At 47.9% G+C, this 27,191-nt stretch overlaps 1 protein-coding gene across 1 annotated transcript in view; it reads right to left on the bottom strand.

The window, feature by feature from the left end:
- Positions 1-27,191, bottom strand: part of LOC142491233 (protein sel-1 homolog 3-like) — a 169,413-nt gene that overhangs the window by 49,341 nt on the left and 92,881 nt on the right. The window contains exons 11-13 of the mRNA XM_075593500.1: positions 15,260-15,465; positions 1,789-1,968; positions 817-936 (exon numbers count right to left, since the gene is read on the bottom strand). Of these exons, the coding sequence (XP_075449615.1) occupies positions 817-936; positions 1,789-1,968; positions 15,260-15,465 (506 nt within the window). The remainder of the gene's footprint in view (positions 1-816; positions 937-1,788; positions 1,969-15,259; positions 15,466-27,191) is intronic.

Here is a 27,191-nt window from a genome sequence, read left to right as displayed (position 1 = left end):
CGTCTTTGTGTCCGTTAGCAATAAAGCATTGAATTGAATGTTTAAAAAAATGTGCGATGTGTCATGTGACCCTCCTCTGTGACACCGCGCACGAGAGCTGACAGCTGCAGAGAGTAGAGCACGTAGATACAGCCCTATGAAGTGAGGAGAGAGCTGACAGCAAAGAGGAAAGAGATCTAGATGCCGGTAAGTCCTCGCGCTGCAAAATTGAGCTTTTCAAATCTCAGGAGCCACGCTCAGACCGCTTTATAAGCAGATTCGCGTTGTAGCGTATCACGCTATAACGGGGTTGAGCTGTACTGGAGTACTCATTTACTCTGCTCTATCACCTAATACTGGAGTACTCATTTACTCTGCTCTATCACCTAATACTGGAGTACTCATTTACTCTGCGCTATCACCTAATACTGGAGTACTCATTTACTCTGCGCTATCCCCTAATACTGGAGTACTCACTTACTCTCGCAGCTGGACTAACACGGCTATTTCTACTTAACTCATTTGCATACAAAATTTGAATAGCGCACGGATTTGCCAAATCACAACCTGACATTTGCCACAATCCGGACGCGTGAGAACTGTTTATGGAATACGGCGAGACGTGTTTCCTTGTGAACATGCGCAGAAACAGATCTCCCCACACGCAATAAACAGTTCTCGTGTCTCCAAACGGTGTGAAAACTCCGTTCCTGCAATTAATGTGCGAGGACAAAAAGGTGTCCAACTTCTTGTAAATAAGTGGAACTGGGGCTTTTCAATGGCGGATCGTCTGGGTTTGAGAACAGTGCCCTCTCCAGTGCTACACATGCTCAGTACCTGGGCTGAGGACACCCCCTGCTTGGCCTGGAATCTGAGCCACATGAACAGGTCATCGTTCTCCTTCGTCTGGTGTCTCAAGACGTCCTCGTCAATCAGACGGATGTGCTCTACGAAGGCCTGTGCAATACAGAGAGAGAGAGGGGCCAACACTTTCCTCCCTGACCCCAAAGTGCCGGCAGCGTGAAGGGTTCACAGAGAGGACCTCCAGCGTGTACTCACTGGGCTGCAGTCAGCTAATGCTAAACCTGTCTTTGAAGTGAGAAATGAGTTTACATATACGAGGCCAGCTTATTGTGACCTTGACAATAGTCACTTTATTTACTCGTGTAGTCACACATAGTAGTACCACAACTGATGACAGTGATGTGGTTAACTCTTTGGCTGCCAGAGAAGTATTGCTGGTCTTCACATTGCTGGAGGGGTCAGTACGCTGAATCTTGGTGACTGACAAAGTTTTAAGAATGGTTTTGAATGTTGTCTTGGAAAACGGTGGAAGGCCGTACAGAGTCCCACAGCTGTTTTAGTTCCCCTGCCTTCTGTCTTCTTTAACGCACGCTATGTGCTCCCCCTATACTCCTCGGTCCTATTTGCCTAATGAGAATAGAATTGGCGATACGGTGCTTTTCCATAAGGCACCCTATATGGAAGGTCACACCGAGGACGGGCACTTTGGCTGCCAATATGCCGAACTGATCATCTTAGTCATTTTCTTACTGTACTATATGCCAGGAAGTCCCAACTCCAGTCCTCAGACCCCCCCCGACAGGTCAGGGTTTCAGGATATCCCTGCTTCAGTCAAAGACTGAGCCACCTGTGCTGAAGCAGGGATATCCTGGAAACCTGACCTGTTGGAGAGTCTGATGACTGTAGTAGGGGACCCCTGCTACATGCCGTGAAGATAACACATTGATTCAATCCATGCCACTAATGGTGTCCACCCCAACCTCATACAGCTGAGTCCTACTGTACCTGGTTCTTGTCTGGGTGCAGTCGGTCTAATATTGTCTGCCGGGCCACATTGGAGTAGTAGGCGTAGGACAAACCATAGTCCACTGGGTACCTGTCCACTCCCAGGTGGTGCTTGTGGCCCAGAAACATCTGGGAGAGGCGCTCATCTTCCTGAGCTGAGATGAGGCTGAACCGAAGAGCCTGCAGGGGTCACAAGGTCAGGGTCATCTACAGCCAAGGTCACAGAGTGGAGAGAGAGCACATTCTGGGTGGAAGTGCGACATAATCCCCATATGGTAAGAATATCACATTACCAATTACAAACAGAGGTATATCAGGCGTCATTGTGGCCCCTGGTGTGCTTCTGTATGTTGTGTTATGTAACAACACTGCCATTCTATCCCATGGAAACGCTGTGATATTTGAGTCTTTTACTGTGATATGTTGTGTGATCTGAGGGACACGGTCACAAGCGAAACCTGTGTCCCAAGATAAGCTAATCAATAATTACGCATTTATGCTTTAAAATACCACCAAAAGAGCACTTAGCCTCCTGAGCTGAGAATATCATACACTGTTCCCTGCACAGGAAAGGGATTGGGGGTGTCATGGAACAAGTATCACATCCCTGTTTCACCCCCCTCTTTCCTTTGCAGCTTCTGCATGTCGGTTCTTGTTTTCAGCTGCATGGAGTTTGTACACACATACTGTGCCTGTGTGATATGTTACAATGTTGCATTTCTGGCCCCTGGGCATGTAATCAGTGAGTTGCTACTGCAGCCTCTGAGATCCTCACCAGAATGGGCTAGTCTGCCCTCCCCCCTGTTTGTTCACAGATAGTCTGTCCCAAGACTATTCCTTTTACCCACATTGCTCCTCACTTCCTTTTCCACCCTGGAGACAGTGAGTACAGCACCCATCTCTGTTACTCTCCTATGGCAAGGCCATCTCTTTCTACCTGTTTCTAACTACAAATCACAACTACACACCATCCACAAGAACCTGTATTTACTGCTGCTTTTCCAATAAAGTGAAGGAAATATTATAGGACTTGGAGTGATTTGGAAAGGGAGCCGAGTTAATGCTATCTGGGGCTATTCACACATCACACATGACCCTGGCTTCAGAATAGGGGGGTCGGTGGAGAGATAGGAAGAGGTGAGAAGTGGATATAACACACACAGGGGTTAATGGCACGCACACATCCCTCCCATCTCCTGCTATACTTTCTCTTCACGTGTCAGTGAAACCGTCTGTCTGGTGACGTGACGGATTTTTACTAAACATGCAGCGAATAACGGGGGAGCACTGGGAAGTCGTAAAGATCACTGATAAAAGGTTTCTTATCTCCTCTCCTGCCAGGAAAAAGGCTTCTCCAGCAGCGGATGGGTTAAAGCAGCAATTGCCTGTTGAAAAAAGTGTGTGTGTGTGTGTGTGTGTGTGTGTGTGTGTGTGTGTGTGTGTGTGTGTGTGTGTGTGTGTGTGTGTGTGTGTGTGTGTGTGTGTGTGTGTGTGTGTGTGTGTGTGTGTGTGTGTGTGTGTGTGTGTGTGTGTGTGTGTGCTGAGCACGCGCATTTTAAGTGAAACTTCTTTGTCTTTTGTCACAGGATTGTATTTGTGATGGTGATGTTTTTAATTAAAAATCAAAACACAATTTCAGTTCCAAAACACAAAGAAGTTTGACCGCATGTTTTAGCTATTTGCACGTCTATATTTATAGTAACTGAATTCCTTGTGTGTGTATGTGTGTCAGTCAGTGTGTTTATGTGTGTCAGTCAGTGTGTGTATGTGTGTCAGTCAGTGTGTGTATGTGTGTCTATCAGTGTGTGTATGTGTGTCAGTCAGTGTGTGTATGTGTGTCAGTCAGTGTGTGCATGTGTGTCAGTCAGTGTGTGTATGTGGGTCAGTCAGTGTGTGTATGTGTGTCAGTCAGTGTGTGTATGTGTGTCAGTCAGTGTGTGTATGTGTGTCAGTCAGTGTGTGTATGTGTGTCAGTCCGTGTATGTGTATCTCTCTCTCTGTGTGGTGTGTATGTCTCTCTCTGTGTGGTGTGTATCTCTCTCTGTGTGGTGTGTATCTCTCTCTCTGTGTGGTGTGTATCTCTCTCTGTGTGGTGTGTATCTCTCTCTGTGTGTGGTGTGTATGTCTCTCTCTGTGTGTGGTGTGTATGTCTCTCTCTGTGTGTGGTGTGTATGTCTCTCTCTGTGTGTGGTGTGTATGTCTCTCTCTGTGTGTGGTGTGTATGTCTCTCTCTGTGTGTGGTGTGTATGTCTCTCTCTGTGTGTGGTGTGTATGTCTCTCTCTGTGTGTGGTGTGTATCTCTCTCTCTCTGTGTGGTGTGTATGTCTCTCTCTGTGTGTGGTGTGTATGTCTCTCTCTGTGTGTGGTGTGTATGTCTCTCTCTGTGTGTGGTGTGTATGTCTCTCTCTGTGTGTGGTGTGTATGTCTCTCTCTGTGTGTGGTGTGTATGTCTCTCTCTGTGTGTGGTGTGTATCTCTCTCTCTGTGTGTGGTGTGTATCTCTCTCTCTCTCTGTGTGCTGTGTATGTCTCTCTCTGTGTGGTGTGTATGTCTCTCTCTGTGTGGTGTGTATCTCTCTCTCTCTCTCTGTGGTGTGTATGTCTCTCTCTCTCTCTGTGTGGTGTGTATGTCTCTCTGTGTGGTGTGTATGTCTCTCTCTGTGTGTGGTGTGTATGTCTCTCTCTGTGTGTGGTGTGTATGTCTCTCTCTGTGTGGTGTGTATGTCTCTCTCTGTGTGTGGTGTGTATCTCTCTCTCTCTCTCTGTGTGGTGTGTATGTCTCTCTCTGTGTGTGGTGTGTATCTCTCTCTCTCTCTCTCTGTGTGGTGTGTATGTCTCTCTCTGTGTGGTGTGTATGTCTCTCTCTGTGTGGTGTGTATGTCTCTCTCTCTCTGTGTGGTGTGTATGTCTCTCTCTGTGTGGTGTGTATGTCTCTCTCTGTGTGGTGTGTATGTCTCTCTCTGTGTGGTGTGTATGTCTCTCTCTGTGTGGTGTGTATGTCTCTCTCTGTGTGGTGTGTATGTCTCTCTCTGTGTGGTGTGTATGTCTCTCTCTGTGTGGTGTGTATGTCTCTCTCTGTGTGGTGTGTATGCCTCTCTCTGTGTGGTGTGTGTCTCTCTCTGTGTGGTGTGTATGTCTCTCTCTGTGTGGTGTGTATGTCTCTCTCTGTGTGGTGTGTATGTCTCTCTCTGTGTGGTGTGTATGTCTCTCTCTGTGTGGTGTGTATGTCTCTCTCTGTGTGGTGTGTATGTCTCTCTCTGTGTGGTGTGTATGTCTCTCTGTGTGTGGTGTGTATGTCTCTCTCTGTGTGGTGTGTATGTCTCTCTCTGTGTGGTGTGTATCTCTCTCTCTCTGTGTGGTGTGTATCTCTCTCTCTCTGTGTGGTGTGTATCTCTCTCTCTCTCTGTGTGTGGTGTGTATCTCTCTCTCTCTCTGTGTGGTGTGTATCTCTCTCTCTCTGTGTGGTGTGTATGTCTCTCTCTGTGTCTTGCCCCCTCCCCCCTCTTTCCTGACTGCACGCACTCAGCGCTCTTCCTTCCTCCTCCACCCCCATGGCGGTGCTGTGTGGGACACGGTGCTGCGTGGGACGCGGTGCTGAGTGGGACGCGGTGCTGAGTGGGATGCGGTGCTGAGTGGGATGCGGTGCTGAGTGTGATGCGGTGCTGCGTGGGACGCGGTGCTGCGTGGGACGCGGTGCTGCGTGGAACGCGGTGCTGAGTGGGATGCGGTGCTGCGTGGGACGCGGTGCTGCGTGGGACGCGGTGCTGAGTGGGACACGGTGCTGCGTGGGACGCGGTGCTGCGTGGGATGCGGTGCTGCGTGGGACGCGGTGCTGAGTGGGACGCGGTGCTGAGTGGGATGCGGTGCTGAGTGGGATGCGGTGCTGAGTGGGATGCGGTGCTGCGTGGGACGCGGTGCTGCGTGGGACGCGGTGCTGCGTGGAATGCAGTGCTGCGTGGGACGCGGTGCTGCGTGGGACGCGGTGCTGAGTGGGACGCGGTGCTGAGTGGGACGCGGTGCTGCGTGGGACGCGGTGCTGCGTGGGACGCGGTGCTGCGTGGGACGCGGTGCTGAGTGGGATGCGGTGCTGAGTGGGACGCGGTGCTGCGTGGGACGCGGTGCTGCGTGGGACGCGGTGCTGAGTGGGATGCGGTGCTGCATGGGACGCGGTGCTGAGTGGGATGCGGTGCTGAGTGGGATGCGGTGCTGCGTGGGATGCGGTGCTGAGTGGGATGCGGTGCTGCGTGGGACGCGGTGCTGCGTGGGACGCGGTGCTGCGTGGGACGCGGTGCTGCGTGGGACGCGGTGCTGAGTGGGACGCGGTGCTGCGTGGGACGCGGTGCTGCGTGGGACGCGGTGCTGCGTGTGACGCGGTGCTGCGTGGGACGCGGTGCTGCGTGGGATGCGGTGCTGAGTGGGATGCGGTGCTGCGTGGGATGCGGTGCTGCGTGGGATGCGGTGCTGCGTGGGATGCGGTGCTGCGTGGGATGCGGTGCTGCGTGGACGCGGTGCTGCGTGGGACGCGGTGCTGCGTGGGATGCGGTGCTGCGTGGGATGCAGCACGACCACCCTCCCTCCCCCTTACCGGAGTAGGAGCAGTGAGACGCGACAGGGCACGGTAACACGTGTGTATATGTGTGTCAGTCAGCGGGTGTCAGCGGTGACTCTTCCTGCTGGGAGCTGGCAACACTTATCGCCTCTTCTGCCAGGAGTGATGTCACTTCCGTCACCACTGACTTCCGCCTCAATCATATGCATTCACACCGCTAAATAAGTTTCCCTTCAAACACTCTTCTTAGGGGGGAGGTCTGAGAAGGGGGTCTCCTGGTGCAGGCTTTTAGCAACTAGGCCAATGGAAATCTCTCTTTCAAAAAAAATGTCTAAAAATGGGGAGATTTCACCCTGTTCCAAGATGGCCACTGGGCGGCTTCCTGGTTGGTGTATTCATACTGTAAGTCACAGTGACTGATCGGCCTGATGCCAGTTTCCTGCTGGTAGCCGTTTTAAGGTCCCCATAACACTAGGTGAACTCCTGTACTGGTGGTCAATCCGGTACTGGTGGTCAGTCCTGTACTGGTGGTCGGTCCTGTACTGGTGGTCGGTCCTGTACTGGTGGTCGGTCCTGTACTGGTGGTCGGTCCTGTACTGGTGGTCGGTCCTGTACTGGTGGTCGGTCCTGTAATGGTGGTCACTCCTGTAATGGTGGTCACTCCTGTACTGGTGGTCAGTCCTGTATTGGTGGTCAGTCCTGTACTCTTGGTCAGTCTTGTACTGGTGGTCACTCTTGTACTGGTGGTCAGTCCTGTACTGGTGGTCAGTCCTGTACTGGTGGTCAGTCCTGTACTGGTGGTCACTCTTGTACTGGTGGTCACTCTTGTACTGGTGGTCACTCTTGTACTGGTGGTCAGTCCTGTACTGGTGGTTGGTCCTGTACTGGTGGTCAGTCCTGTACTGGTGGTCACTCTTGTACTGGTGGTCAGTCCTGTACTGGTGGTCGGTCCTGTACTGGTGGTCGGTCCTGTACTGGTGGTCAGTCCTGTACTGGTGGTCAGTCTTGTACTGGTGGTCAGTACTGTACTGGTGGTCAGTCCTGTACTGGTGGTCACTCTTGTACTGGTGGTCACTCTTGTACTGGTGGTCAGTCCTGTACTGGTGGTCAGTCCTGTACTGGTGGTCAGTCCTGTACTGGTGGTCACTCTTGTACTGGTGGTCAGTCCTATACTGGTGGTCAGTCCTATACTGGTGGTCAGTCCTATACTGGTGGTCAGTCCTGTACTGGTAGAACCCAGATCATAACAATATAAAAAGTAACAATACAAAATGAACAAATGAAGGTAAATAAATATATTATCCCAGGTGGTTGTTGGCCTTTTCCCTTTCAGAGAGGCCACGAAGTATCGCGATACTTTCCAAGCACCTCTGGGAGAGAAGGGGTTTGACGTGCGAGACAGCTGCCCCCGAAGGAACGCCCTTTGGGTAATGAATTGAGATTGGAGGAACCTTTGAGCATACTGTATTTGTGAATTTATGTCAGGAATCGGCGTTCTCCGCGCTCCCCACACAGAGCACTCACTTCCTTCGGCTATTCCCCTGCTCAGCGCCGGGCGCGCCCACGCCCATTCCGCGCGCACACCTGCACCATCCACTGGCTCGGTCCACACGCGTACACGCGTTACGGAGCACGCTCATTCTGCACACTCTTCTTCCCGTCCCCCGGACCTCAGGCTCCGCCCCCGCACACTGCACGGGCATACTCAGGTTACCAACAAGTCTCACCTGGCCTGTTATGCCTGCACCAATCTGCAGTGTCTCCCTATAGCTCTTCCTGTCCCGCCTCCGTTCCTAATTGGACCTTCCTGCTTTATCTAGCTCCTCTCTGCTTTCAGTCTTTGCTCGACATAGTCTCTGCATGAAAGTAGTTCTGGATTCTCTCAGTGTTTTCACAGGTTCTGACACGGCTCGTACGACTACCCCCTCTGGCTCTCGATCTCGGCACTCCTTGGACAACGCTCACTCTGATACCCCTCGAACCCGGCTTGGACTACAACCTCTCCGCTCTCCACTCCTTGACCTCGGCAAGGCATTCTTCACTCTATCTCTACAACCGGGACCGGCAAGTATTGTCTACATTACTACACCTGGCCTGGCAACACTTTATACCACACTCCGGACACGCTCCCTTTGCTGCGGGTGCGTGTATTACTACTTCCCCCTTCAGCTCTGGGGACAGGTCTGGTCTGCGGGCAGCACCGGCGTAACATTATGTCGAGCCCACAAGACGCAGATCAGACTGACATGGCCTCCATGATGACGGCCATGTATCAACAAGTCCTGGCCCTAACGGACCAAATGGCTCTTCTCACTCAACAGGTACAGGACATTTCATTTCAGGCACCACCTGTTGCCGCACCGCCACTGTTGCCAGAACCAGTATCTGCTGCGACCTCGGGCCCGAAGATCCCGGCACCTAAACCGTATGCGGGGGATCTGCACGCCTGCCGCGGTTTCCTCAATCAATACGAGATCCAGTTTGAGATGGCTCCGCAGCAGTATTCCACTGGTCGCAAGAAAGTGGCATATGTGTACAGCCTACTTACAGGGAAAGTGCTGGCATAGGCCTCCCAGATTTGGGAACTACGTCCCGATATCACCCGCGACTACGCGGCCTTTAGATGAGACTTTCGACAGGTCTTCGATACCCCCGCACGCCAAGAAACTGCCTCTGACTCTTTGCTTGAGCTTTCTCAGGGACGTCGTTCCGTGACCCAGTACGCCTTGGAGTTCAGGACCATAGCAGCTGAGACACGATGGGGCCAGGAGGCTTTGGTCTCCGTCTTCTGGCGAGGCTTAACGGATTCCGTGCAGGACGAGCTCGCCTCACAACCCAGGCCAGGGCTTCTGGAGGAACTCATCTCCCAAGCCAATCGAGTGGATCAGCGTCTTCAGGTACGCCGCATCCAGCGCCAGCTTCCCCGATTTATGCCCTTCCGTGCTCCTTCTTCCAGATTCTCTCCAACCCCAGGACCTGCCGTCTCCCCGCTACCTGCTCTGGAGGCTCCTGAGCCGATGCAACTTGGAGTCCAGCGTTCCCGGACACCGATACAGCAAGCTCGCCAAGCCGGTGGATTATGTTATTACTGCGGATCCTCCGAGCATCTGGTCCGCGAATGTCCACTACGCCCGGGGAACGACCAAACCCAGTGAGTACGAAGGGGCACTCCCTGGGTGCTAAATCTCCTTGTCCCCTTTCCAGGAAGGAACTTCCCAAAAAATTGACCATTCCCATTTCTCTCTCGGGTCCTACCTTCCGCACCTCCACTGCGCCATTTATCGACTCCGGCGCGGGAGGAAATTTCATGGACCAAACCTTCTCTAAACAGAACCAGATTCCACTCGTTAGGAAGAAGTCTCCCGCTGCCTTGGTTGGGATCGACGACCGTCCGCTCACCCCGGCATACATTTCCTTGGAGACTTGCCCCATCACCCTTTCCTCTCACTCCCACAAGGAGACCTTGGCCTTTGATGTAATCCACGCTCCCGGGACTCCAGTCCCTCTCGGCTTACCTTGGTTGCAGAAGCACAATCCTCTCATCAACTGGACATCCCAAGACCCTATTACTTGGAGGTCAAGGTCAGGGGAGCCATCTCCACCGGCCATACTTCCGCCTCGACTGATGGCCAATACCTCTGTTCCTGAGGTTATTCTACCTTCTGTTTACCACCAATTCCGGGACGTTTTCAATAAGGTACAGTCAGACCTTTTGCCGCCACACAGGACTTACGATTGTCCGATCGATCTTGTTCCAGGTTACTCCCTACTCAAGTCCAAGACCTACCCCTTGTCGTTACCAGAATCTCATGCTATGGATGAATATATCCAGGAGAATCTCAAGAAAGGCTTTAGTCGTCACTCCAATTCCCCAGCAGGGGCTGGGTTTTTCTTCGTCAAGAAAAAGGACGGGTCGTTGAGGCCTTGCATTGATTACAGGGGTTTGAACCGCATAACTGTTAAACATTGTTACCCCCTCCCTCTTATTACCGAACTGTTCGATAAATTACAGGGGGCCAAGATTTTTTCCAAGTTGGATCTACGTGGTGCCTATAACCTGGTGCGCATCAGGAAGGGGGATGAATGGAAGACGGCCTTCAACACGCGTAGCGGACACTACGAGTATCTTGTAATGCCCTTCGGCTTATGTAATGCTCCCGCTGTCTTCCAGGATTTCATCAACGACGTCTTTCGTAAGGTACTCAATATTTTTGTTATAGTATACTTGGATGATATCCTGATTTTTTCCAAAGATCTCCAGGACCATATACGCCATACCCCCTACGTCCTTTCCCGTCTCTGTGAACACCATTTGTACGCCAAACTGGAGAAGTCACCTTTCATCAGACTTCTACTTTGTTCCTGGGGTACATCATTTCCGATGAAGGTTTTATGATGGATGCCGGTAAACTTCAAGCAGTCACTGAATGGCCAAGACCCAATTCTCTCAAGGCCATACAACGTTTTTTAGGGTTCGCTAATTACTATAGTAAGTTTATACAGAGTTTTTCTACCATTGTGGCACCTCTCACTGCGCTCACCAAAAAAGGAGCTGATCCTTCTGCTTGGTCCTTTGAGGTTATCTCCGCCTTCAAGACACTCAAGGAAGCTTTTATATCCGCACCTATTCTCCGTCATCAAACATTGAACTTCCCTTCGTCCTGGAGGTCGACGCTTCTGATTGCGGCGCTGGGGCCGTTCTTTCTCAGAGACCCACGCCTCAAGATAAGTTACATCCCTGTGCATATTTTTCCAAGAAATTCTCATCTGCCGAGAGGAACTATGACGTGGGTAACAGGGAACTTCTGGCCGTGAAGATGGCTCTTCAAGAGCGGAGACACCTGCTGGAGGGGTCGAAAGAGCCGTTTACGATTCTCACGGACCACAAGAACCTTCTTTACATAGAAAACGCTCGACGCCTTGGTCCACGACAGGCTCGTTGGGCTCTTTTTTTTCTCGGTTCGATTTTCACCTTTCCTATATCTCCGGGACCAAGAACGTAAAGGCAGACGCACTCTCCCGAATACATTCTTCTGAAGAGAGACCAGAGGAACCTTTGAAGACCATCCTTCCACAAGAGAGGATTCTTGCCACATCTACTTTCAAGAATCTCGACAAGATTTTGCACTCCCAGAGACGCATTCCCAAGGACTTGGTTGTTTCCGACAACAAACTCTTCGTACCTTCCAAATTTGCTCCAGAGGTCCTGTCTTGGGGTCACTCCTCTAAATCTGCAGGTCATCCAGGTTTTAAGAAGACTACTGATCTCATTCGTCGGAATTTCTGGTGGCTAAGGATGTCTCAAGATATTCTGGAGTTTACCCGCGCCTGTCCCACGTGAGCTCAAAGCAAGACTCTCCGTCAAAAGCCTCAGGGTTTTCTGTTACCTCTTCCCCGCCCCTGGTCCCACATTTCGATGGACTTCATTGTGGAGTTGCCCAGGTCCAGAGGAATGAACACTATCTTGGTGGTCGTGGAAAGGTTCTCAAAGATGTCCCATTTTATTCCACTTAAGGGATTACCCACATCCCCCACCCTTGCTGATATCTTTACGGAGCAGATTTTCCAGATTCATGGGATTCCTTCGTCCATTGTTTCTGACAGAGGTTCTCAATTTGTATCCAAATTTTGGAGAACTTTCACCAAGAGATTGGGCATCTCTTCTTCTTTCTCTTCCACCTATCATCCACAGTCCAATGGACAAACAGAGAGAATCAATCAATCCCTGGAGAAATACCTGAGATGTTTCATATCCGATTCGCAGGATGATTGGGCTCAACTCCTCTCTTGGGCAGAGTATGCCGTCAATTCTGCAAAAAACGAAGCCACCCGGGAGTCGCCCTTCTTTATAAATTATGGGTTCCACCCCCCCTGCCTACCCATCTCCAACATCCCTTCTGGAGTTCCAGCCGTAGATGAACGCATTTCTGTCCTCCAAACCGCATGGTCTAGGATTCAGTCTACCCTTCTCAACTCCCGCAGATCGAAACTACAGGCCGATTGTCGTCGTCGTTCGGCGCCCAGTTACAAGCCAGGGGATTTGGTATGGCTCTCCTCTAAGAATATTCGCCTCAAGGTACCATCTCCAAAATTGGCACCTAAGTTCCTGGGTCCCTTCCCTATTTGTGAACAAATCAATCCTGTGGCATTCCGGCTCCAACTACCACCCAGTATGAAAATTCCCAATGTCTTTCATGTGTCCCTCTTAAAACCATTCATCACCAGTGACTTCTTTCCGGATCAGACTTGTAAACCGGACCCCATTACTGTCCAAAATAACGAGGAATACGAAGTTCACTCTCTTTTGGATTCTCGCCTATCCAGGGGTAAGCTCCAGTTCTTGGTGCAGTGGAAGGGCTTTGGCCCTGAAGAGAGATCCTGGGTACCTTTAAAGGACATTCATGCCCCGGCCCTTCTTAAGTCCTTCAGGAAAAAGTTTTCAGAGAAACCGTTCATGGACCGTCCTGAGGCCGTTCCTGAAGAGGGGGGTACTGTCAGGAATCGGCGTTCTCCGCGCTCCCCACACAGAGCACTCACTTCCTTCGGCTATTCCCCTGCTCAGCGCCGGGCGCGCCCACGCCCTCCCGCGCGCACACCTGCACCATCCACTGGCTCGGTCCACACGCGTACACGCGTTACGGAGCACGCTCATTCTGCACACTCTTCTTCCCGTCCCCCGGATCTCAGGCTCTGCCCCCGCACACTGCACGGGCATACTCAGGTTACCAACAAGACTCACCTGGCCTGTTATGCCTGCACCAATCTGCAGTGTCTCCCTGTAGCTCTTCCTGTCCCGCCTCCGTTCCTAATTGGACCTTCCTGCTTTATCTAGCTCCTCTCTGCTCTCAGTCTTTGCTCGACATAGTCTCTGTATGGAAGTACTTCTGGATTCTCTCAGTGTTTTCACAGGTTCTGACACGGCTCGTACGACTACCCCCTCTGGCTCTCGATCTCGGCACTCCTTGGACAACGCTCACTCTGGTAACCCCTTGAACACGGCTTGGACTACGACCTATCTCCACTCTCCACTCCCTGACTTCGGCAAGGCATCCTTTACTCTATCTCTACAACCGGTACCGGAAAGTATTGTCTACCTTACTACACCTGGCCTGGCAACGCTTCATACCACACTCCGGACACGCTCCCTTTGCTGCGGTGCGTGTATTACCACTTCCCCCTTCAGCTCTGGGGACGGGTCTGGACTGCGGGCAGCACCGGCGTAACATTTTATAGAATTTGCCGATCTTGACAAACAAAGCTGTCAAATTTCACCACAAAACTGCAAAAGCCAATATCATAATAAGGGATCATATTTATCTCTAATATGTTGTAAATTTGCAATATATTTTGTGATTGTCACACATTTTGGGCACATTCTGCCGGCGCTCGCAAAGCTTTATTGGGTAAAAGAAATGAAAATACACACAGTAAGCTTTTTTTGAATGTGCAAACATTAAAAATAAAAACATTAACTTTTCAACTTCACTCCAATTTCCCCAAACATTGGTAAAGCGAACGTGGCCCGTCTCTAGTAACGAGGATGGAGTGAGGATCCGAATATAACGAGTGAAAGGGCAAAGTAATGAAGGGGATGGATAATCTGATTTATGAGGAGATGCTAGCTAAATTCGATTTATTTACATTAGAAAAGTGGCGTCTAAGAGGGGATATGATAACTATATAAAAATATATTCAGGGACAATACAAGGAGCTTTCAAAAGAACTATTCATCCCACGCGCAGTACTAAGGACTCGGGCCATCCCTTAAGGTTGGAGGAAAGGAAATTTCACCAGCAACAAAGGAAAGGGTTCTTTCCAGTAAGGGCAGTTACAGTGTGGGATTCATTACCCATGGGGACTGTGATGGCAGATACAATTGATATGCTCAAAAATGGTTGGACATCTTTTTTAGAAAGGAAAGGTATACAGGGATAGATCAAATAAGTAAACATGGGGAGGATTTGTTCCAGGGAGTAATCTGTTTGCCAATATTTGGAGTCAGGAAGGAATTTATTTTCCCTTTATGAGATATCATTGGATGATATGACTCTGGGGTTTTGTATTTTCCTTCCTCTGGATCAGTATACTGTAAGTACGGATATAGGATAAAGTATCTGAATACATTTAGCATAGGTTGAACGTTATGGACGTATGTCTATTTTCAACCTCAGCTACTATGTAACGGTGTAACGGTGTAACGGTGTAACTATGTAACGGTGTAACTATGTAACTAACTATGTAACTATGTAACGGTGTAACTATGTAACGTGTAACGGTGTAACTATGTAACTAACTGTGTAACTATGTAACGGTGTAACTATGTAACGTGTAACTATGTAACGTGTAACTATGTAACGTGTAACTATGTAACGGTGGAACTATGTAACGGTGTAACTATGTAACGGTGTAACTATGTAACGTGTATCTATGTAACGGTGTAACTATGTAACGTGTAACTATGTAACTAACTGTGTAACTATGTAACGGTGTAACTATGTAACGGTGTAACTATGTAACTAACTGTGTAACTATGTAACGGTGTAACTATGTAACGTGTATCTATGTAACGGTGTAACTATATAACGGTGTAACTATGTAACGGTGTAACTATGTAACTATGTAACTAACTGTGTAACTATGTAACGGTGTAACTATGTAACGGTGTAACTATGTAACGGTGTAACTGTGTAACTATGTAACGGTGTAACTATGTAACGGTGTAACTGTGTAACTGTGTAACTATGTAACGGTGTAACTATGTAACGGTGTAACTATGTAACGGTGTAACGGTGTAACTATGTAACGGTGTAACTATGTAACTAACTGTGTAACGGTGTAACTATATAGCGGTGTAACTATGTAACTAACGGTGTAACTATGTAACTATGAGTGGACGCTCAGAATAAGGCCTCTTTCCTTGTTACCTTTGAGTAGTCTGTTTTAATCCCGAAGCCGGTCTGAAGCAGCACGGAGGCGAGGTACAGCGCAGGGGTATACCCCAGGCACCCTGCCTGTAACAGGAGGGGCATGGACGCTCGTATACGGGCGAGACCGCCCAGGGCCAAAACCCTTGTCATGAATGTCCTGTACAGGACCCGGCCGAGCGGCTCCGTGTCCAGCTGCACATGACCTGCAGGGAATCACAGGGGGCGAGTTAGTGGCGTCTCGTAGCTGTAAGTCTGAGGCAGAAAACAACACCAGATTCCCGGCTCTTTCACCGGGGGTCATTCTGGTGCTGTGTTTGTGCGCCAGTGTCTAATAATCTGGTGCTGTGTTTGTGCGCCAGTGTCTAATAATCTGGTGCTGTGTTTGTGCGCCAGTGTCTAATAATCTGGTGCTGGGTTTGTGCGCCAGTGTCTAATAATCTGGTGCTGTGTTTGTGCGCCAGTGTCTAATAATCTGGTGCTGTGTTTGTGCGCCAGTGTCTAATAATCTGGTGCTGTGTTTGTGCGCCAATGTCTAATAATCTGGTGCTGTGTTTGTGCGCCAGTGTCTAATAATCTGGTGCTGTGTTTGTGCGCCAGTGTCTAATAATCTGGTGCTGTGTTTGTGCGCCAGTGTCTAATAATCTGGTGCTGTGTTTGTGCGCCAGTGTCTAATAATCTGGTGCTGTGTTTGTGCGCCAGTGTCTAATAACTGCAGAATTGGAACTAAACTGGTGCAAAAAAAAAAAAAACCAGCATCAGGTGCTAAATAACCCTCATCACTTATCTACCCCCAGGGTCTGCGTTCACTAAGGAGCCCAAATCCAATGTGCCCCCTCCCCCCCCTACTGTTTACAGATAGTGAGTGCACACACGGGTGTGCGGCAGTGTGCTCTGTGTCAGATTGTGAGGTCGGGTTACAGATAGTGAGTGCACACAAGGGTGTGCGGCAGTGTGCTCTGTGTCAGAGTGTGAGGCAGGTTACAGATAGTGAGTGCACATACGGGTGTGCGGCAGTGTGCTCTGTGTCAGAGTGTGAGGCAGGTTACAGATAGTGAGTGCACACAAGGGTGTGCGGCAGTGTGCTCTGTGTCAGAGTGTGAGGCAGGTTACAGATAGTGAGTGCACACAAGGGTGTGCGGCAGTGTGCTCTGTGTCAGAGTGTGAGGCAGGTTACAGATAGTGAGTGCACACAAGGGTGTGCGGCAGTGTGCTCTGTGTCAGAGTGTGAGGCAGGTTACAGATAGTGAGTGCACACAAGGGTGTGCGGCAGTGTGCTCTGTGTCAAATTGTGAGGCAGGTTACAGATAGTGAGTGCACACACGGGTGTGCGGCAGTGTGCTCTATGTCAGAGTGTGAGGCAGGTTACAGAAAGTGAGTGCACACACGGGTGTGCGGCAGTGTGCTCTGTGTCAGAGTGTGAGGCAGGTTACAGATAGTGAGTGCACACACGGGTGTGCGGCAGTGTGCTCTGTGTCAGAGTGTGAGGCCAGGTTACAGATAGTGAGTGCACACACGGGTGTGCGGCAGTGTGCTCTGTGTCAGAGTGTGAGGCAGGTTACAGATAGTGAGTGCACACACGGGTGTGCGGCAGTGTGCTCTGTGTCAGAGTGTGAGGCAGGTTACAGATAGTGAGTGCACACACAGGTGTGCGGCAGTGTGCTCTATGTCAGAGTGTGAGGCCTGGTTACAGATAGTGAGTGCACACACAGGTGTGCGGCAGTGTGCTCTGTGTCAGAGTGTGAGGCCTGGTTACAGATAGTGAGTGCACACACAGGTGTGCGGCAGTGTGCTCTATGTCAGAGTGTGAGGCAGGTTACAGAAATTGAGTGCACATAAGGGTGTGCGGCAGTGTGCTCTGTGTCAGAGTGTGAGGCAGGTTACAGATAGTGAGTGTGCTATAACCACAATTAACCCCTCTCACTCCTAATGGTTCATGTCACATAACCTATTAATGGTATAAAAGTATATGTATTCATAGGATTTAACTACTCACATCATCAAGGTGTATTTTCGTTTCCATTCAATTTATTATTTAAAATTTTTTTTTTCCCCCCCCCCTTTTTTTTTTAATCACACTTGGATTTATTTAATAATCCATTTTACGGTGAGTGGTTTCAGGAACAGATCACCAGGCGCACGAATTTTTCTTTTGTTTGCTTGTTCAACCCTATACCCTTATAGTGCAGCCAGTTGATTCTATTCCTGAAATCACCAATTCTTGGAGGCAGGATTTAGTTTTTCTGCAGTTCCATAATGGCAAGTTTTAGGACAGTTAATGATAGACTTTCAAGGAGAAAGAAACATCTAAAAGATACAAAACTAGCAAGCAACAATACTACTTTAATCTTGGATGAGGAAATTTGTGACTTATCCTCTGAGTTTTTTAAACTAGAAAAAATGCTCAAACTGGAGGCACGCCACTGGTGGGATGTCTATTTTTTGAAAAAATATTTGAATGAAGGTAAAATCGCACGTGGTTTAAGACTCTCTAAGAAATCCGCATTTGATGATTTGGAATTTACCAAATCATGGAATGAGATTCTTGATGTCTCCTCATTTGCCCTCATTAGAATCTTAATCACATATAGAGAGAACATTTTGGAAAATTTGGCAGTTGAAATTGATAAACTACAGGGTGAACTAAAACTCTTTAGTGACACTGAGGAATTTTGTGACTTAGTTTCAGATACAGATTGTAAATTAGAGAAATTTGAAGTAGAATTAATATCATCTAAGGAAGGGAAATTTGAAAGAGACCTCACAGATTATGCAACAAATAAACAAAGAAACTGGGCAAAAAACCGGGAGGGGAATGAGAATATGAAATCTGGTAGGTATAGGCCATATACAGTAAGGGAACAGAATCGTAATATTAATGTTAGTGGCAAACAGCCTCTTGATTCACCAAGATATATCCCAACCGACAAACATAGAAAACCCATAGCTATGTCTGAGAATATAAGTAGGTTTGAGGATAACAAGTCTCATAAAGTTTTAGGAACCATAAGGCATCCACAATCAAGGGGAGCCTTCCATTTATCAACACCAAAAGGTCTGGGATCAGACTCCACAAGACCGACCTCTGATACTTTTAGAATTACTGAAGTCTCGCACATTGAGCCTAATCTGGGAGCCAAACCCAAAATCAGGTTGGGAATTGTGGATAGCTCTAGAAATTCAACAGCGGTATCTTTTTTAGAGAGAGACCAAAAGGGAAGAAAACAGTTGCCCCTAGATGCAAAATATCTGAAAGAGAAGGAGTTGAAAGATCTGAAGGAGAAAGAAAGAGCACTTCAGGAGAAACGGAAGCAGTTACTGATCCAAACCCAGAAAGACCTAAGAAAACTCGAAAGAGAGGTAGCAGAGGGGGAAAGGAAATTCAAAGAAAAAGACAGTGCAAACTAGATAGGTTAAGCAAACAGGGAAGTATTTTCAACCTATCCAAGGTTATTTTAACTTCTGACCAAAGTAAAGTACTTGAGAGGGGTTTGACCTTTGCACCCACCAGTGGACCAGTATTGTTCGATTTGTTCATTGATTTACATAGATTCACAAGAAAACTAACGCTTAAACGCCATTTTCTGAAAAATGGAACAACTCCAGTTCCTATCTATGATAGCATGGCACAAACGAGAGAAGAGGAATACGTAAAATCTATGGTTGCACTATTTGAAGAAAACGAGGGGCCAGAGGAAGCAGCTTCACTTTTTAATTCAATGACTAAACCTTATGAAATTTCTCACACACATTTTAAACCGAAATCTAATTTTTATCCCTCTTATTCAAAAGGACATAATGTAGAAGTTTTTTATGATCTGGTTTTTAAGGATTTAGAGTATTTATGCGAACATCCACCGAAAACAAAGTTTAACTTATCACCAAAAGAATTAAAAGCAGTCGAGGATCTGAAATGAAATAGTGGAATAGTTATCCGTCAAGCCGACAAAGGGGGTGGAATTGTCATCCAAGACAAAGAAGAGTATGTTGCGGAAGCCCTAAGGATACTAGGAGATAGGGAATCCTATTCACTTCTAGTGGGGGACCCCCTCACTAAATTTCAGATCAGCCTTCTAAAACACTTGAAGGAAGGTTTGGCGAATAATGTTCTTAATACAGCAGAATTCAAGTTTTTAAACATCGAGCAACCCAGCACTCCTGTACTATATCATTTGCCGAAAATTCATAAGAGCCTCATCAATCCACCAGGCCGGCCGATTATTTCAGGCATAAACTCGCTAACATCAGCTTTGTCGGAATTTGTGGATTCTTTTCTACAGAAACATGTGAGAGAACTTAAATCCCATACAAGAGATACACAACACATTTTACAACTTTTAAAAAATGTTCTATGGGCTGATGATCTTTTATGGGTTACATGCGATGTCACAGCATTGTATACAAGCATTTTACACGAAAAGGGTCTAGAGGCTGTGGACTATTTTTTAAAACAGGACCTTTTTATGCATGCTGACCAAAGAGCTTTTATCTTAAAAAGTATTGAATTCATTTTAAAGAATAACTATTTTTTATTTGAAGGCAAATTTTATATTCAAAACATTGGAACTGCAATGGGGACAAAATTTGCCCCCAGTTTTGCTAATTTGTTCATGGGGAAATGGGAGGATGACAATATATGGAAAAATAATCCCTTTCATAAAAATATATTTTTTTATAAACGCTTCATAGACGACCTGTTAATTATTTGGAAGGGCACTGAAGTGGAGCTTTTACAATTTTATAAGTATATTAATGATAACAGTGTCAATCTACAGTTCACCCATGAGCATAACCCTTCCAGAATCAATTTTTTTGGATTTAACCTTATTTAATGAAGGGGACAAAATCTTAACAAAAACCTTTTTTAAGACGGTGGACTCCAATAGCTATTTAGATCAAAAAAGTAATCATTCAAAGACCTGGCTAAATAACATCCCCTACGGGCAGCTATTGAGAGTGCGCAGAAATTGTACAAGGAATTCAGATTTTGAAGAACAATCCACTGTTCTTGTTAACAAATTTCTAGCGAAAGGTTACCAAAAAGACAAATTAGAAGCACTAGTATCCAAGGTAAAGGAATATAATCAAAATGCATTGATTACAGGAAAATCCAAAAAAAGTGAGGATGTAAATATTGATCCACGTAATGTAGGCAGCTGTTCATTTATTACAAGATTTAATAGGGCATCAAATGAAATAAAAAAGATTTTAACTAAGCATTGGGGGATTTTACAAAATGATCCAATTTTAGGTAAAGTCCTGAAAAACAAACCAGAGATCGTGTTCAGGCGGGCAAGGAACCTGAAAAACGTCCTAGCTCCAACAATTTTAAGGAAATTAGAACCAGACATGAGGGAAACCCCAATACCAAATACAAATATGTGGTTACCAGCACCCCCCCAAGGATGTTACAAATGTGGAAGAAATAACTGCTTGACCTGCAAACACATAACTAATAAAAGTATCGAATTTAAATCAAAGACCACAGGAGAAGTTTTTAAAATTAAGCATTTTATCAACTGCAATACAGATTTTATTATTTACTTGCTTACCTGCCCCTGTGGTCTCCACTATATAGGAAGAACCAAGCGAAGTCTTAAAGAAAGGTTCACTGAACATAGATGAAACATCCTAAAAGGCTTCACAGGTCATGGAGTTTCACGCCATTTTTTAATTAAACACAATATGTGTACAGAAGGTTTAACAGTCACGGGTATAGAACACATTGGAAAAACAAATATGAGAGGGGATAGACTTTTAAAATTGAGAAAACAAGAGACGTATTGGATTTTTAAACTACAGACACTAAGCCCCAAAGGTCTAAATGAGGACTTAGATCTCCTTGCCTTTCAATGAAGGTGTGGGGTTTTTATATATCTTATAATATAGTTTTAAACACAGATTTTTTAAACTATATTTATATTTTTAACATATGTTTTTATTAATCCAATACGTCCCCCTCCATCTAGGTTCTCCAAATGTTATTTTAGTGTAATGTGTTTTTTTTTTGTTTTTTTTCTACCCAGGTGATCCATACTCTTCTTGTATGGGATGCAATTTAATCATGCATTTAAGGCTATTCTGTTGAACATCACAGGACTCACCGATTGGGTATCCAATTATGTAAGGGAGTTCATCATTTAAGTGTACTCTTGGAGTGTTGTATAGTATTTTTAGCACATTTTTATTATATGCCATTTATTGATTTATATACTTGTGGCAAATTTGAGGAATATCCCAAGATGTAATGTTGAAATGTTAAATTGAGTTAATGAATTCAGGATTTACATTTACTCTTTATGTGTTGTTTAGTGTTTGCATATTTGTTATGTAGTATAAACAGTGGGACTTTGTAATGTTTAATAATAATGTATCAATTCATTCAAATGTTATGTTGTTGTATTGCAATTTTTCTTTATACACCTTGTTTTTTTGTGACATGAACCATTACATGGGGGTTGTGCTGAGATGCACTGTTGTACTGAGGGTGTGAGATTGTCATTGGAAGCCAATTAGGCTAATTGATGACCGCTGTCTAGATGGGTATTTATAGTCCACTCTAAACACCCCCATGGTATCCCTGATGAAAGCACGTCACGTGCTGAAACGCGTAGGAGGAGGAGTCTAGAGGGGTTGCAGCTCTTGTGCATCCCTGTCTCATTGCCCCAGTCCTGGTGGTCTAACGTGGAGTCCCTTGGAGAGTGTACTGCGGAGGCTGTGGAACTTTGAAGCTGTGTGAGGTGTGTGAAATTCGGCTCTCAGCCCCTGTGTGCTGCGGCAGCTCCAGGCACAGCCGGGAAGGGTTGGTGCGTCACGTCCGGCCGTGACGTCATACCCGGAAACCCGGCGCCCTGTGAGTAGTTCCATCCCTGGTGTGCAAGCCCAGGAGAGCTGTGCAGCGGAGTTTCTGCAGCGAGGCTGTGAAGGAGGAAACAAAAGGAGCCACCAGCGCAAAGAGTTTGAAGTCTGGGTGAGCTTTTTCCATATTTGATGCCTACGGCACCTTCCCATTTCTACACACTTCATTACCTGCACAGTTGGTAGCGCTTTCCATCCCAGCTACCACTCTGGATTTATACCTCTCAAAGGTCACTCTTGCCCGAGTCTGTCACATCAGACAGGGGCATTAACTTGCACTTACATCACCTGGACAATCTCCAACTGGCAGAGACTTGTGTTACTCATTTTATATATTATATTTTTGTGTATTCATTCATGCTATTTTATGCTATTGTTTTATATGTGGTTTATACATAAAATTGGCTGCTGAGCCTGATCCCAACTAATATAGCACTTCCCTGGTTGTTTTCTTTATTGTCCTTATTCAGCAAGGTTTGGGTACCTTGCATTGGAAGCTGCTTATGTGTTTGGATCATTTTGTTTCCGTCTGCCATTTTTTGTGCTATAACCACAATTAACCCCTCTCACTCCTAATGGTTCATGTCACATAACCTATTAATGGTATAAAAGTATATGTATTCATAGGATTTAACTACTCACATCATCAAGGTGTATTTTCGTTTCCATTCAATTTATTATTTAAATTTTTTTTTTTTTTTTCCCCCCCTTTTTTTTTTAATCACACTTGGATTTATTTAATAATCCATTATACGGTGAGTGGTTTCAGGAACAGATCACCAGGCGCACGAATTTTTCTTTTGTTTGCTTGTACAGATAGTGAGTGCACACAAGGGTGTGCGGCAGTGTGCTCTGCGTCAGAGTGTGAGGCAGGTTACAGATAGTGAGTGCACACACGGGTGTGCGGCAGTGTGCTCTGTGTCAGAGTGTGAGGCAGGTTACAGATAGTGAGTGCACACACGGGTGTGCGGCAGTGTGCTCTGCGTCAGAGTGTGAGGCAGGTTACAGATAGTGAGTGCACATACTGGTGTGCAGCAGTGTGCTCTGCGTCAGAGTGTGAGGAAAGTTGAAGATACTGAGTGCACACACGGGTGTGCGGCAGTGTGCTCTATGTCAGAGTGTGAGGCAGGTTACAGATAGTGAGTGCACACACGGGTGTGCGGCAGTGTGTTCTGTGTCAGAGTGTGAGGCCGGGTTACAGATAGTGAGTTCACACACGGGTGTGCGGCAGTGTGCTCTGTGTCAGAGTGTGAGGCAGGTTACAGATAGTGAGTGCACACACGGGTGTGCGGCAGTGTGTTCTGTGTCAGAGTGTGAGGCAGGTTACAGATAGTAAGTGCACACACGGGTGTGCAGCAGTGTGCTCTGTGTCAGTGTGTGAGGCAGGTTACAGATAGTGAGTGTGTACACGGGTGTGCGGCAGTGTGTTCTGTGTAAGAGTGTGAGGCCGGGTTATATATAGTGAGTTCACACACAGGTGTGCGGCAGTGTGCTCTGTGTCAGACTGTGAGGCCTGGTCACAGATAGTGAGTGCACACTGTGACAGAGTCACTGACTCAGTAGGCTGGAACAGTGAATGGAGAGACGCTGCAGCCAGTTCACAGAGTGTTAATCTCCTCAGACAGAAAGAAGCACACCTGCAGCCTAATTAAGCAGGAGGCCTGAGAGACTGCAGGTTTAAAAAGCAGGAAGTTGCTCACACACAGGGAGCTTGTTTTTCCACAGGAAGGTGGAGAGAACTCCCCCGGCTGGGAAGCCGTAGCTGCTGCTGCTCTGGTCCCCCAGTCCTGCGAGGAGCTTTGCTGCTGGGACCAGCTGGGACCCCAACCCAGGATAAAGATAAACATTGCTGCGAGGCTGGACACAGCCTGCTCCCCGGAACCGTGTTCCTGGTTGCTGCTGGAGCTGCTATACAGATAAAGTCTTATTATTATGCTTATTGGTTATCCTTTGTGTAGCATATGTTTTGGGCATGACCAGATAAGCTGGCTGTCCTGTTAGTAAGGGCTCAAGAAGTGAGTTAGTTTCCCTAAAGGGAACAGGCTTTAATTTCTAGAAAGTAATTTTTAAAGGGACAGTGCACCCGTACTTTATTTTGGTTGTGGCTAATAAACCACTATAGTTGAACGTTTCCCATCGTGTCTAGCGTCTTACTGACCCCGCCGCGAGGCCGTCTTGCCACAACACACAGGTGTGTGGCAGTGTGCTCTGCGTCAGAGTGTGAGGCCGGGTTACAGATAGTGAGTGCACACACGGGTGTGCGGCAGTGTGCTCTGTATCAGTGTGAGGCCGGGTTACAAATAGTGAGTGCACACACAGGTGTGCGGCAGTGTGCTCTGTGTCAGTGTGAGGCAGGTTACAGATAGTGAGTGCACACACGGGTGTGTGCTCTGTGTCAGAGGGTGAGGCAGGTTACAGATAGTGAGTGCACACACTGGTGTGCGACAGTGTGCTCTATGTCAGAGTGTGAGGCCGGGTTATGTATTCTGATGTATAGGTAAACGCGCTTTGTAGAGGAGGGGACTATTTATTTGGCCTGTATCCCTAACCCGTGCTATCCTATTGCCATGTGCGTTTGCTTAGGAATAGCTCAGGTGCTATTTAGATTTTGCTAATTATATGAGAAAGGCCATTAAAGGTTTATAAAATATTCCCTAGATAAGCCCATAGCTGCTATAGGTGTCAGCATTACACAGCACAATACTGTCCAGAAAATGTGCACAGGGGGGACAGATGGGACTCCCGTCCCGGGCCCAGTGAGTAAAGGGGCCTTGCCCCCTGCCACCAAACTTAATGTGGCCTGATCCGCACATGGGACCTCCAGTATGGTGTTGCCAGAGGGGGCCTCCTGGAGGGTGTCTCGGAAGTGCCTGTTGAGACAGCATGCTGTAAGCCAGTTGCAGGGAGGGTCCCCTGACAGGCACCTCCGTGGCTACCCTCCAACAGGAAGCTCTGCAGGCCTACCCCCCAGGCATCTAACTGGCCCCCTCAATACTCCAGGGCAGCAGGTAGGCAATGGGTACACCCGTCGCATCTCTTCCCTGCTTCCCCTCTCTCTTTCCAACTTATCTCTCTCCATCTCACCTATCTCTGTCTCCTAATCCTCTCTCCCCTTCCCTCCTCTCTCTTTCTCCCCTTCCCTCCTCTCTCTATATCCTTCCCTCCTCTCTCTCTCTCCTCTGTCTCTCCCTCCCCTTTCTCTCCTTCCCTCTCTCTCTCCCTCTTTCTCCCCTTCCCTCCTCTCTCTCTCCTCTGTCTCTCCCTCCCTTCTCTCTCCTTTGCTCTCTCTCTCTCTTTCTCTCTTTCTCACTGTAAAAGGGGAGTTATACATGTTCAGTAAATATGCCTCTAATCCAGCAGTGTGGTGGTTAACTGCTGGTAGTCAATTAACAAACACCACCTGCCTGACTAGGTTGCTTAGAAAAGCCTGCCCTTGAAACAGAAAGGGAGATTGTTCCTGTCTCACACCTTGTGAGACTGACATGGGGACAGACGTCTTGAGTCTACCAGAAGAGGCTGCTTGCAAGACACAGGGGAAAACACTTCTGAACCTGAACCCTGATATCGCCTGAGGAAAAGGCAACAACCCAGGAACAGAGAAGACATTCCCTCCAACTACAAGTAACAGATAAGACTTTCCTTTATAAGACTTTTTTTTTATATCTGCTCATTTCATGATATATGTTTGGGCTGGGAGACATGCTAATCTAAAGGGAGTTGTGGACTGCATAGTTTTCCCTAGAAATACTCCCAAGTGAATAGAAGCTTTGTTTACCCCTTTGTTTGGATGGTTTCTTGATGTTAAGGAAAGAGGTGCAATAAAAGCCTTATTTAATTTCACCATAACCAGTCTCCCTTGCATACCTCTGTGAGCGTCCGCCTACACTCACATTCCCCCCTCTCTCTCCTTCCCCCTCTCTCTCTCTCTCCTTCCCCCTCTCTCTCTCTCTCCTTCCCCCCTCTCTCTCTCTCCTTCCCCCTCTCTCTCTCTCCTTCCCCCTCTCTCTCCTTCCCCCTCTCTCTCCTTCCCCCTCTCTCTCTGTCCTTTCCTTTCTCTCCTTCCCCTCTCTCTCTCCTTCTCCCCTCTCTCTCTCCTTCTGCCTCTCTCTCTCCTTCCGCCTCTCTCTCTCCTTTCCCCTCTCTCTCTCTGTCCTTTCCTCTCTCTTCTTCCCCTCCCTCTCTCTTTTCCCCTCTCTCCCCTTCCCTCCTCTTTCCCTCCTCTGTCTCTCCCTCCCTTTTCTCTCCTTCCCCCCCCTCTCTCTCTCTCTCCTTCCCCCCCCTCTCTCTCTCCTTCCCCCCCTCTCTTTTCCCCTCTCTCCCCCCCCCCCCCCTCTCTCCCCTCTCCCCCAAGACCATAACTACCCAGCGGTCTTACTGAAGTAACCAGTCCCATGATGTGACTTCCCTATACTGCAGCACAGTGACATGCTGCTGTGACAATACCGGGCGTTAGAGTAAGGTAAGGCGGGGTGGGACACTCCTAGGTTCACCTGCTTTATCCGATCCCGATGTGATCTCTTTACTGATAATAACTTAAAGCAACATTAAAGATAGAACATAACACATGAGAACATTGGGAGAAGGATATACTGCAGGTCCTGTTAGCTGTGCACTTACCTCCCTGCCCTGCCACCTGCCTCTGCAGCCTGGTGACAGATGCCCTGTGGGGGAGGGAGGGGGGGGCCACTTACCATCCTATTCTGCCACCTTCCTCAGCAGCCCGGTGACAGATAGATACCCTGTGGGGGGGGGGACTTACCTCCCTGCCCTGTCCCCTTCCTCTGCAGCCTCGTGACAGATGCCCTGTGGGGTGAGGGGCACTTACCTCCCTAACCAGCCACCTTCCTCAGCAGCCTGGTGATAGATATATACCCTGTGGGGGGGGGGGCACTTACCTCTCTGCCCTGCCACCTTCCTCAGCAGCCTGGTGACAGATGCCCTGCGGGGTGAGGGGCACTTACCTCTCTGCCCTGTCACCTTCCTCAGCAGCCTGGTGACAGATGCCCTGCGGGGTGAGGGGCACTTACCTCTCTGCCCTGCCACCTTCCTCAGCAGCCTGGTGACAGATACCATG

The sequence above is a fragment of the Ascaphus truei genome, chromosome 3, assembly GCF_040206685.1.
Source record: "Ascaphus truei isolate aAscTru1 chromosome 3, aAscTru1.hap1, whole genome shotgun sequence".
In the NCBI taxonomy this organism is placed as follows: Eukaryota; Metazoa; Chordata; class Amphibia; order Anura; family Ascaphidae; genus Ascaphus; species Ascaphus truei.
Note: the sequence above shows the minus strand (reverse complement) of the source record. Positions and strands in the feature narration are given on the sequence as shown.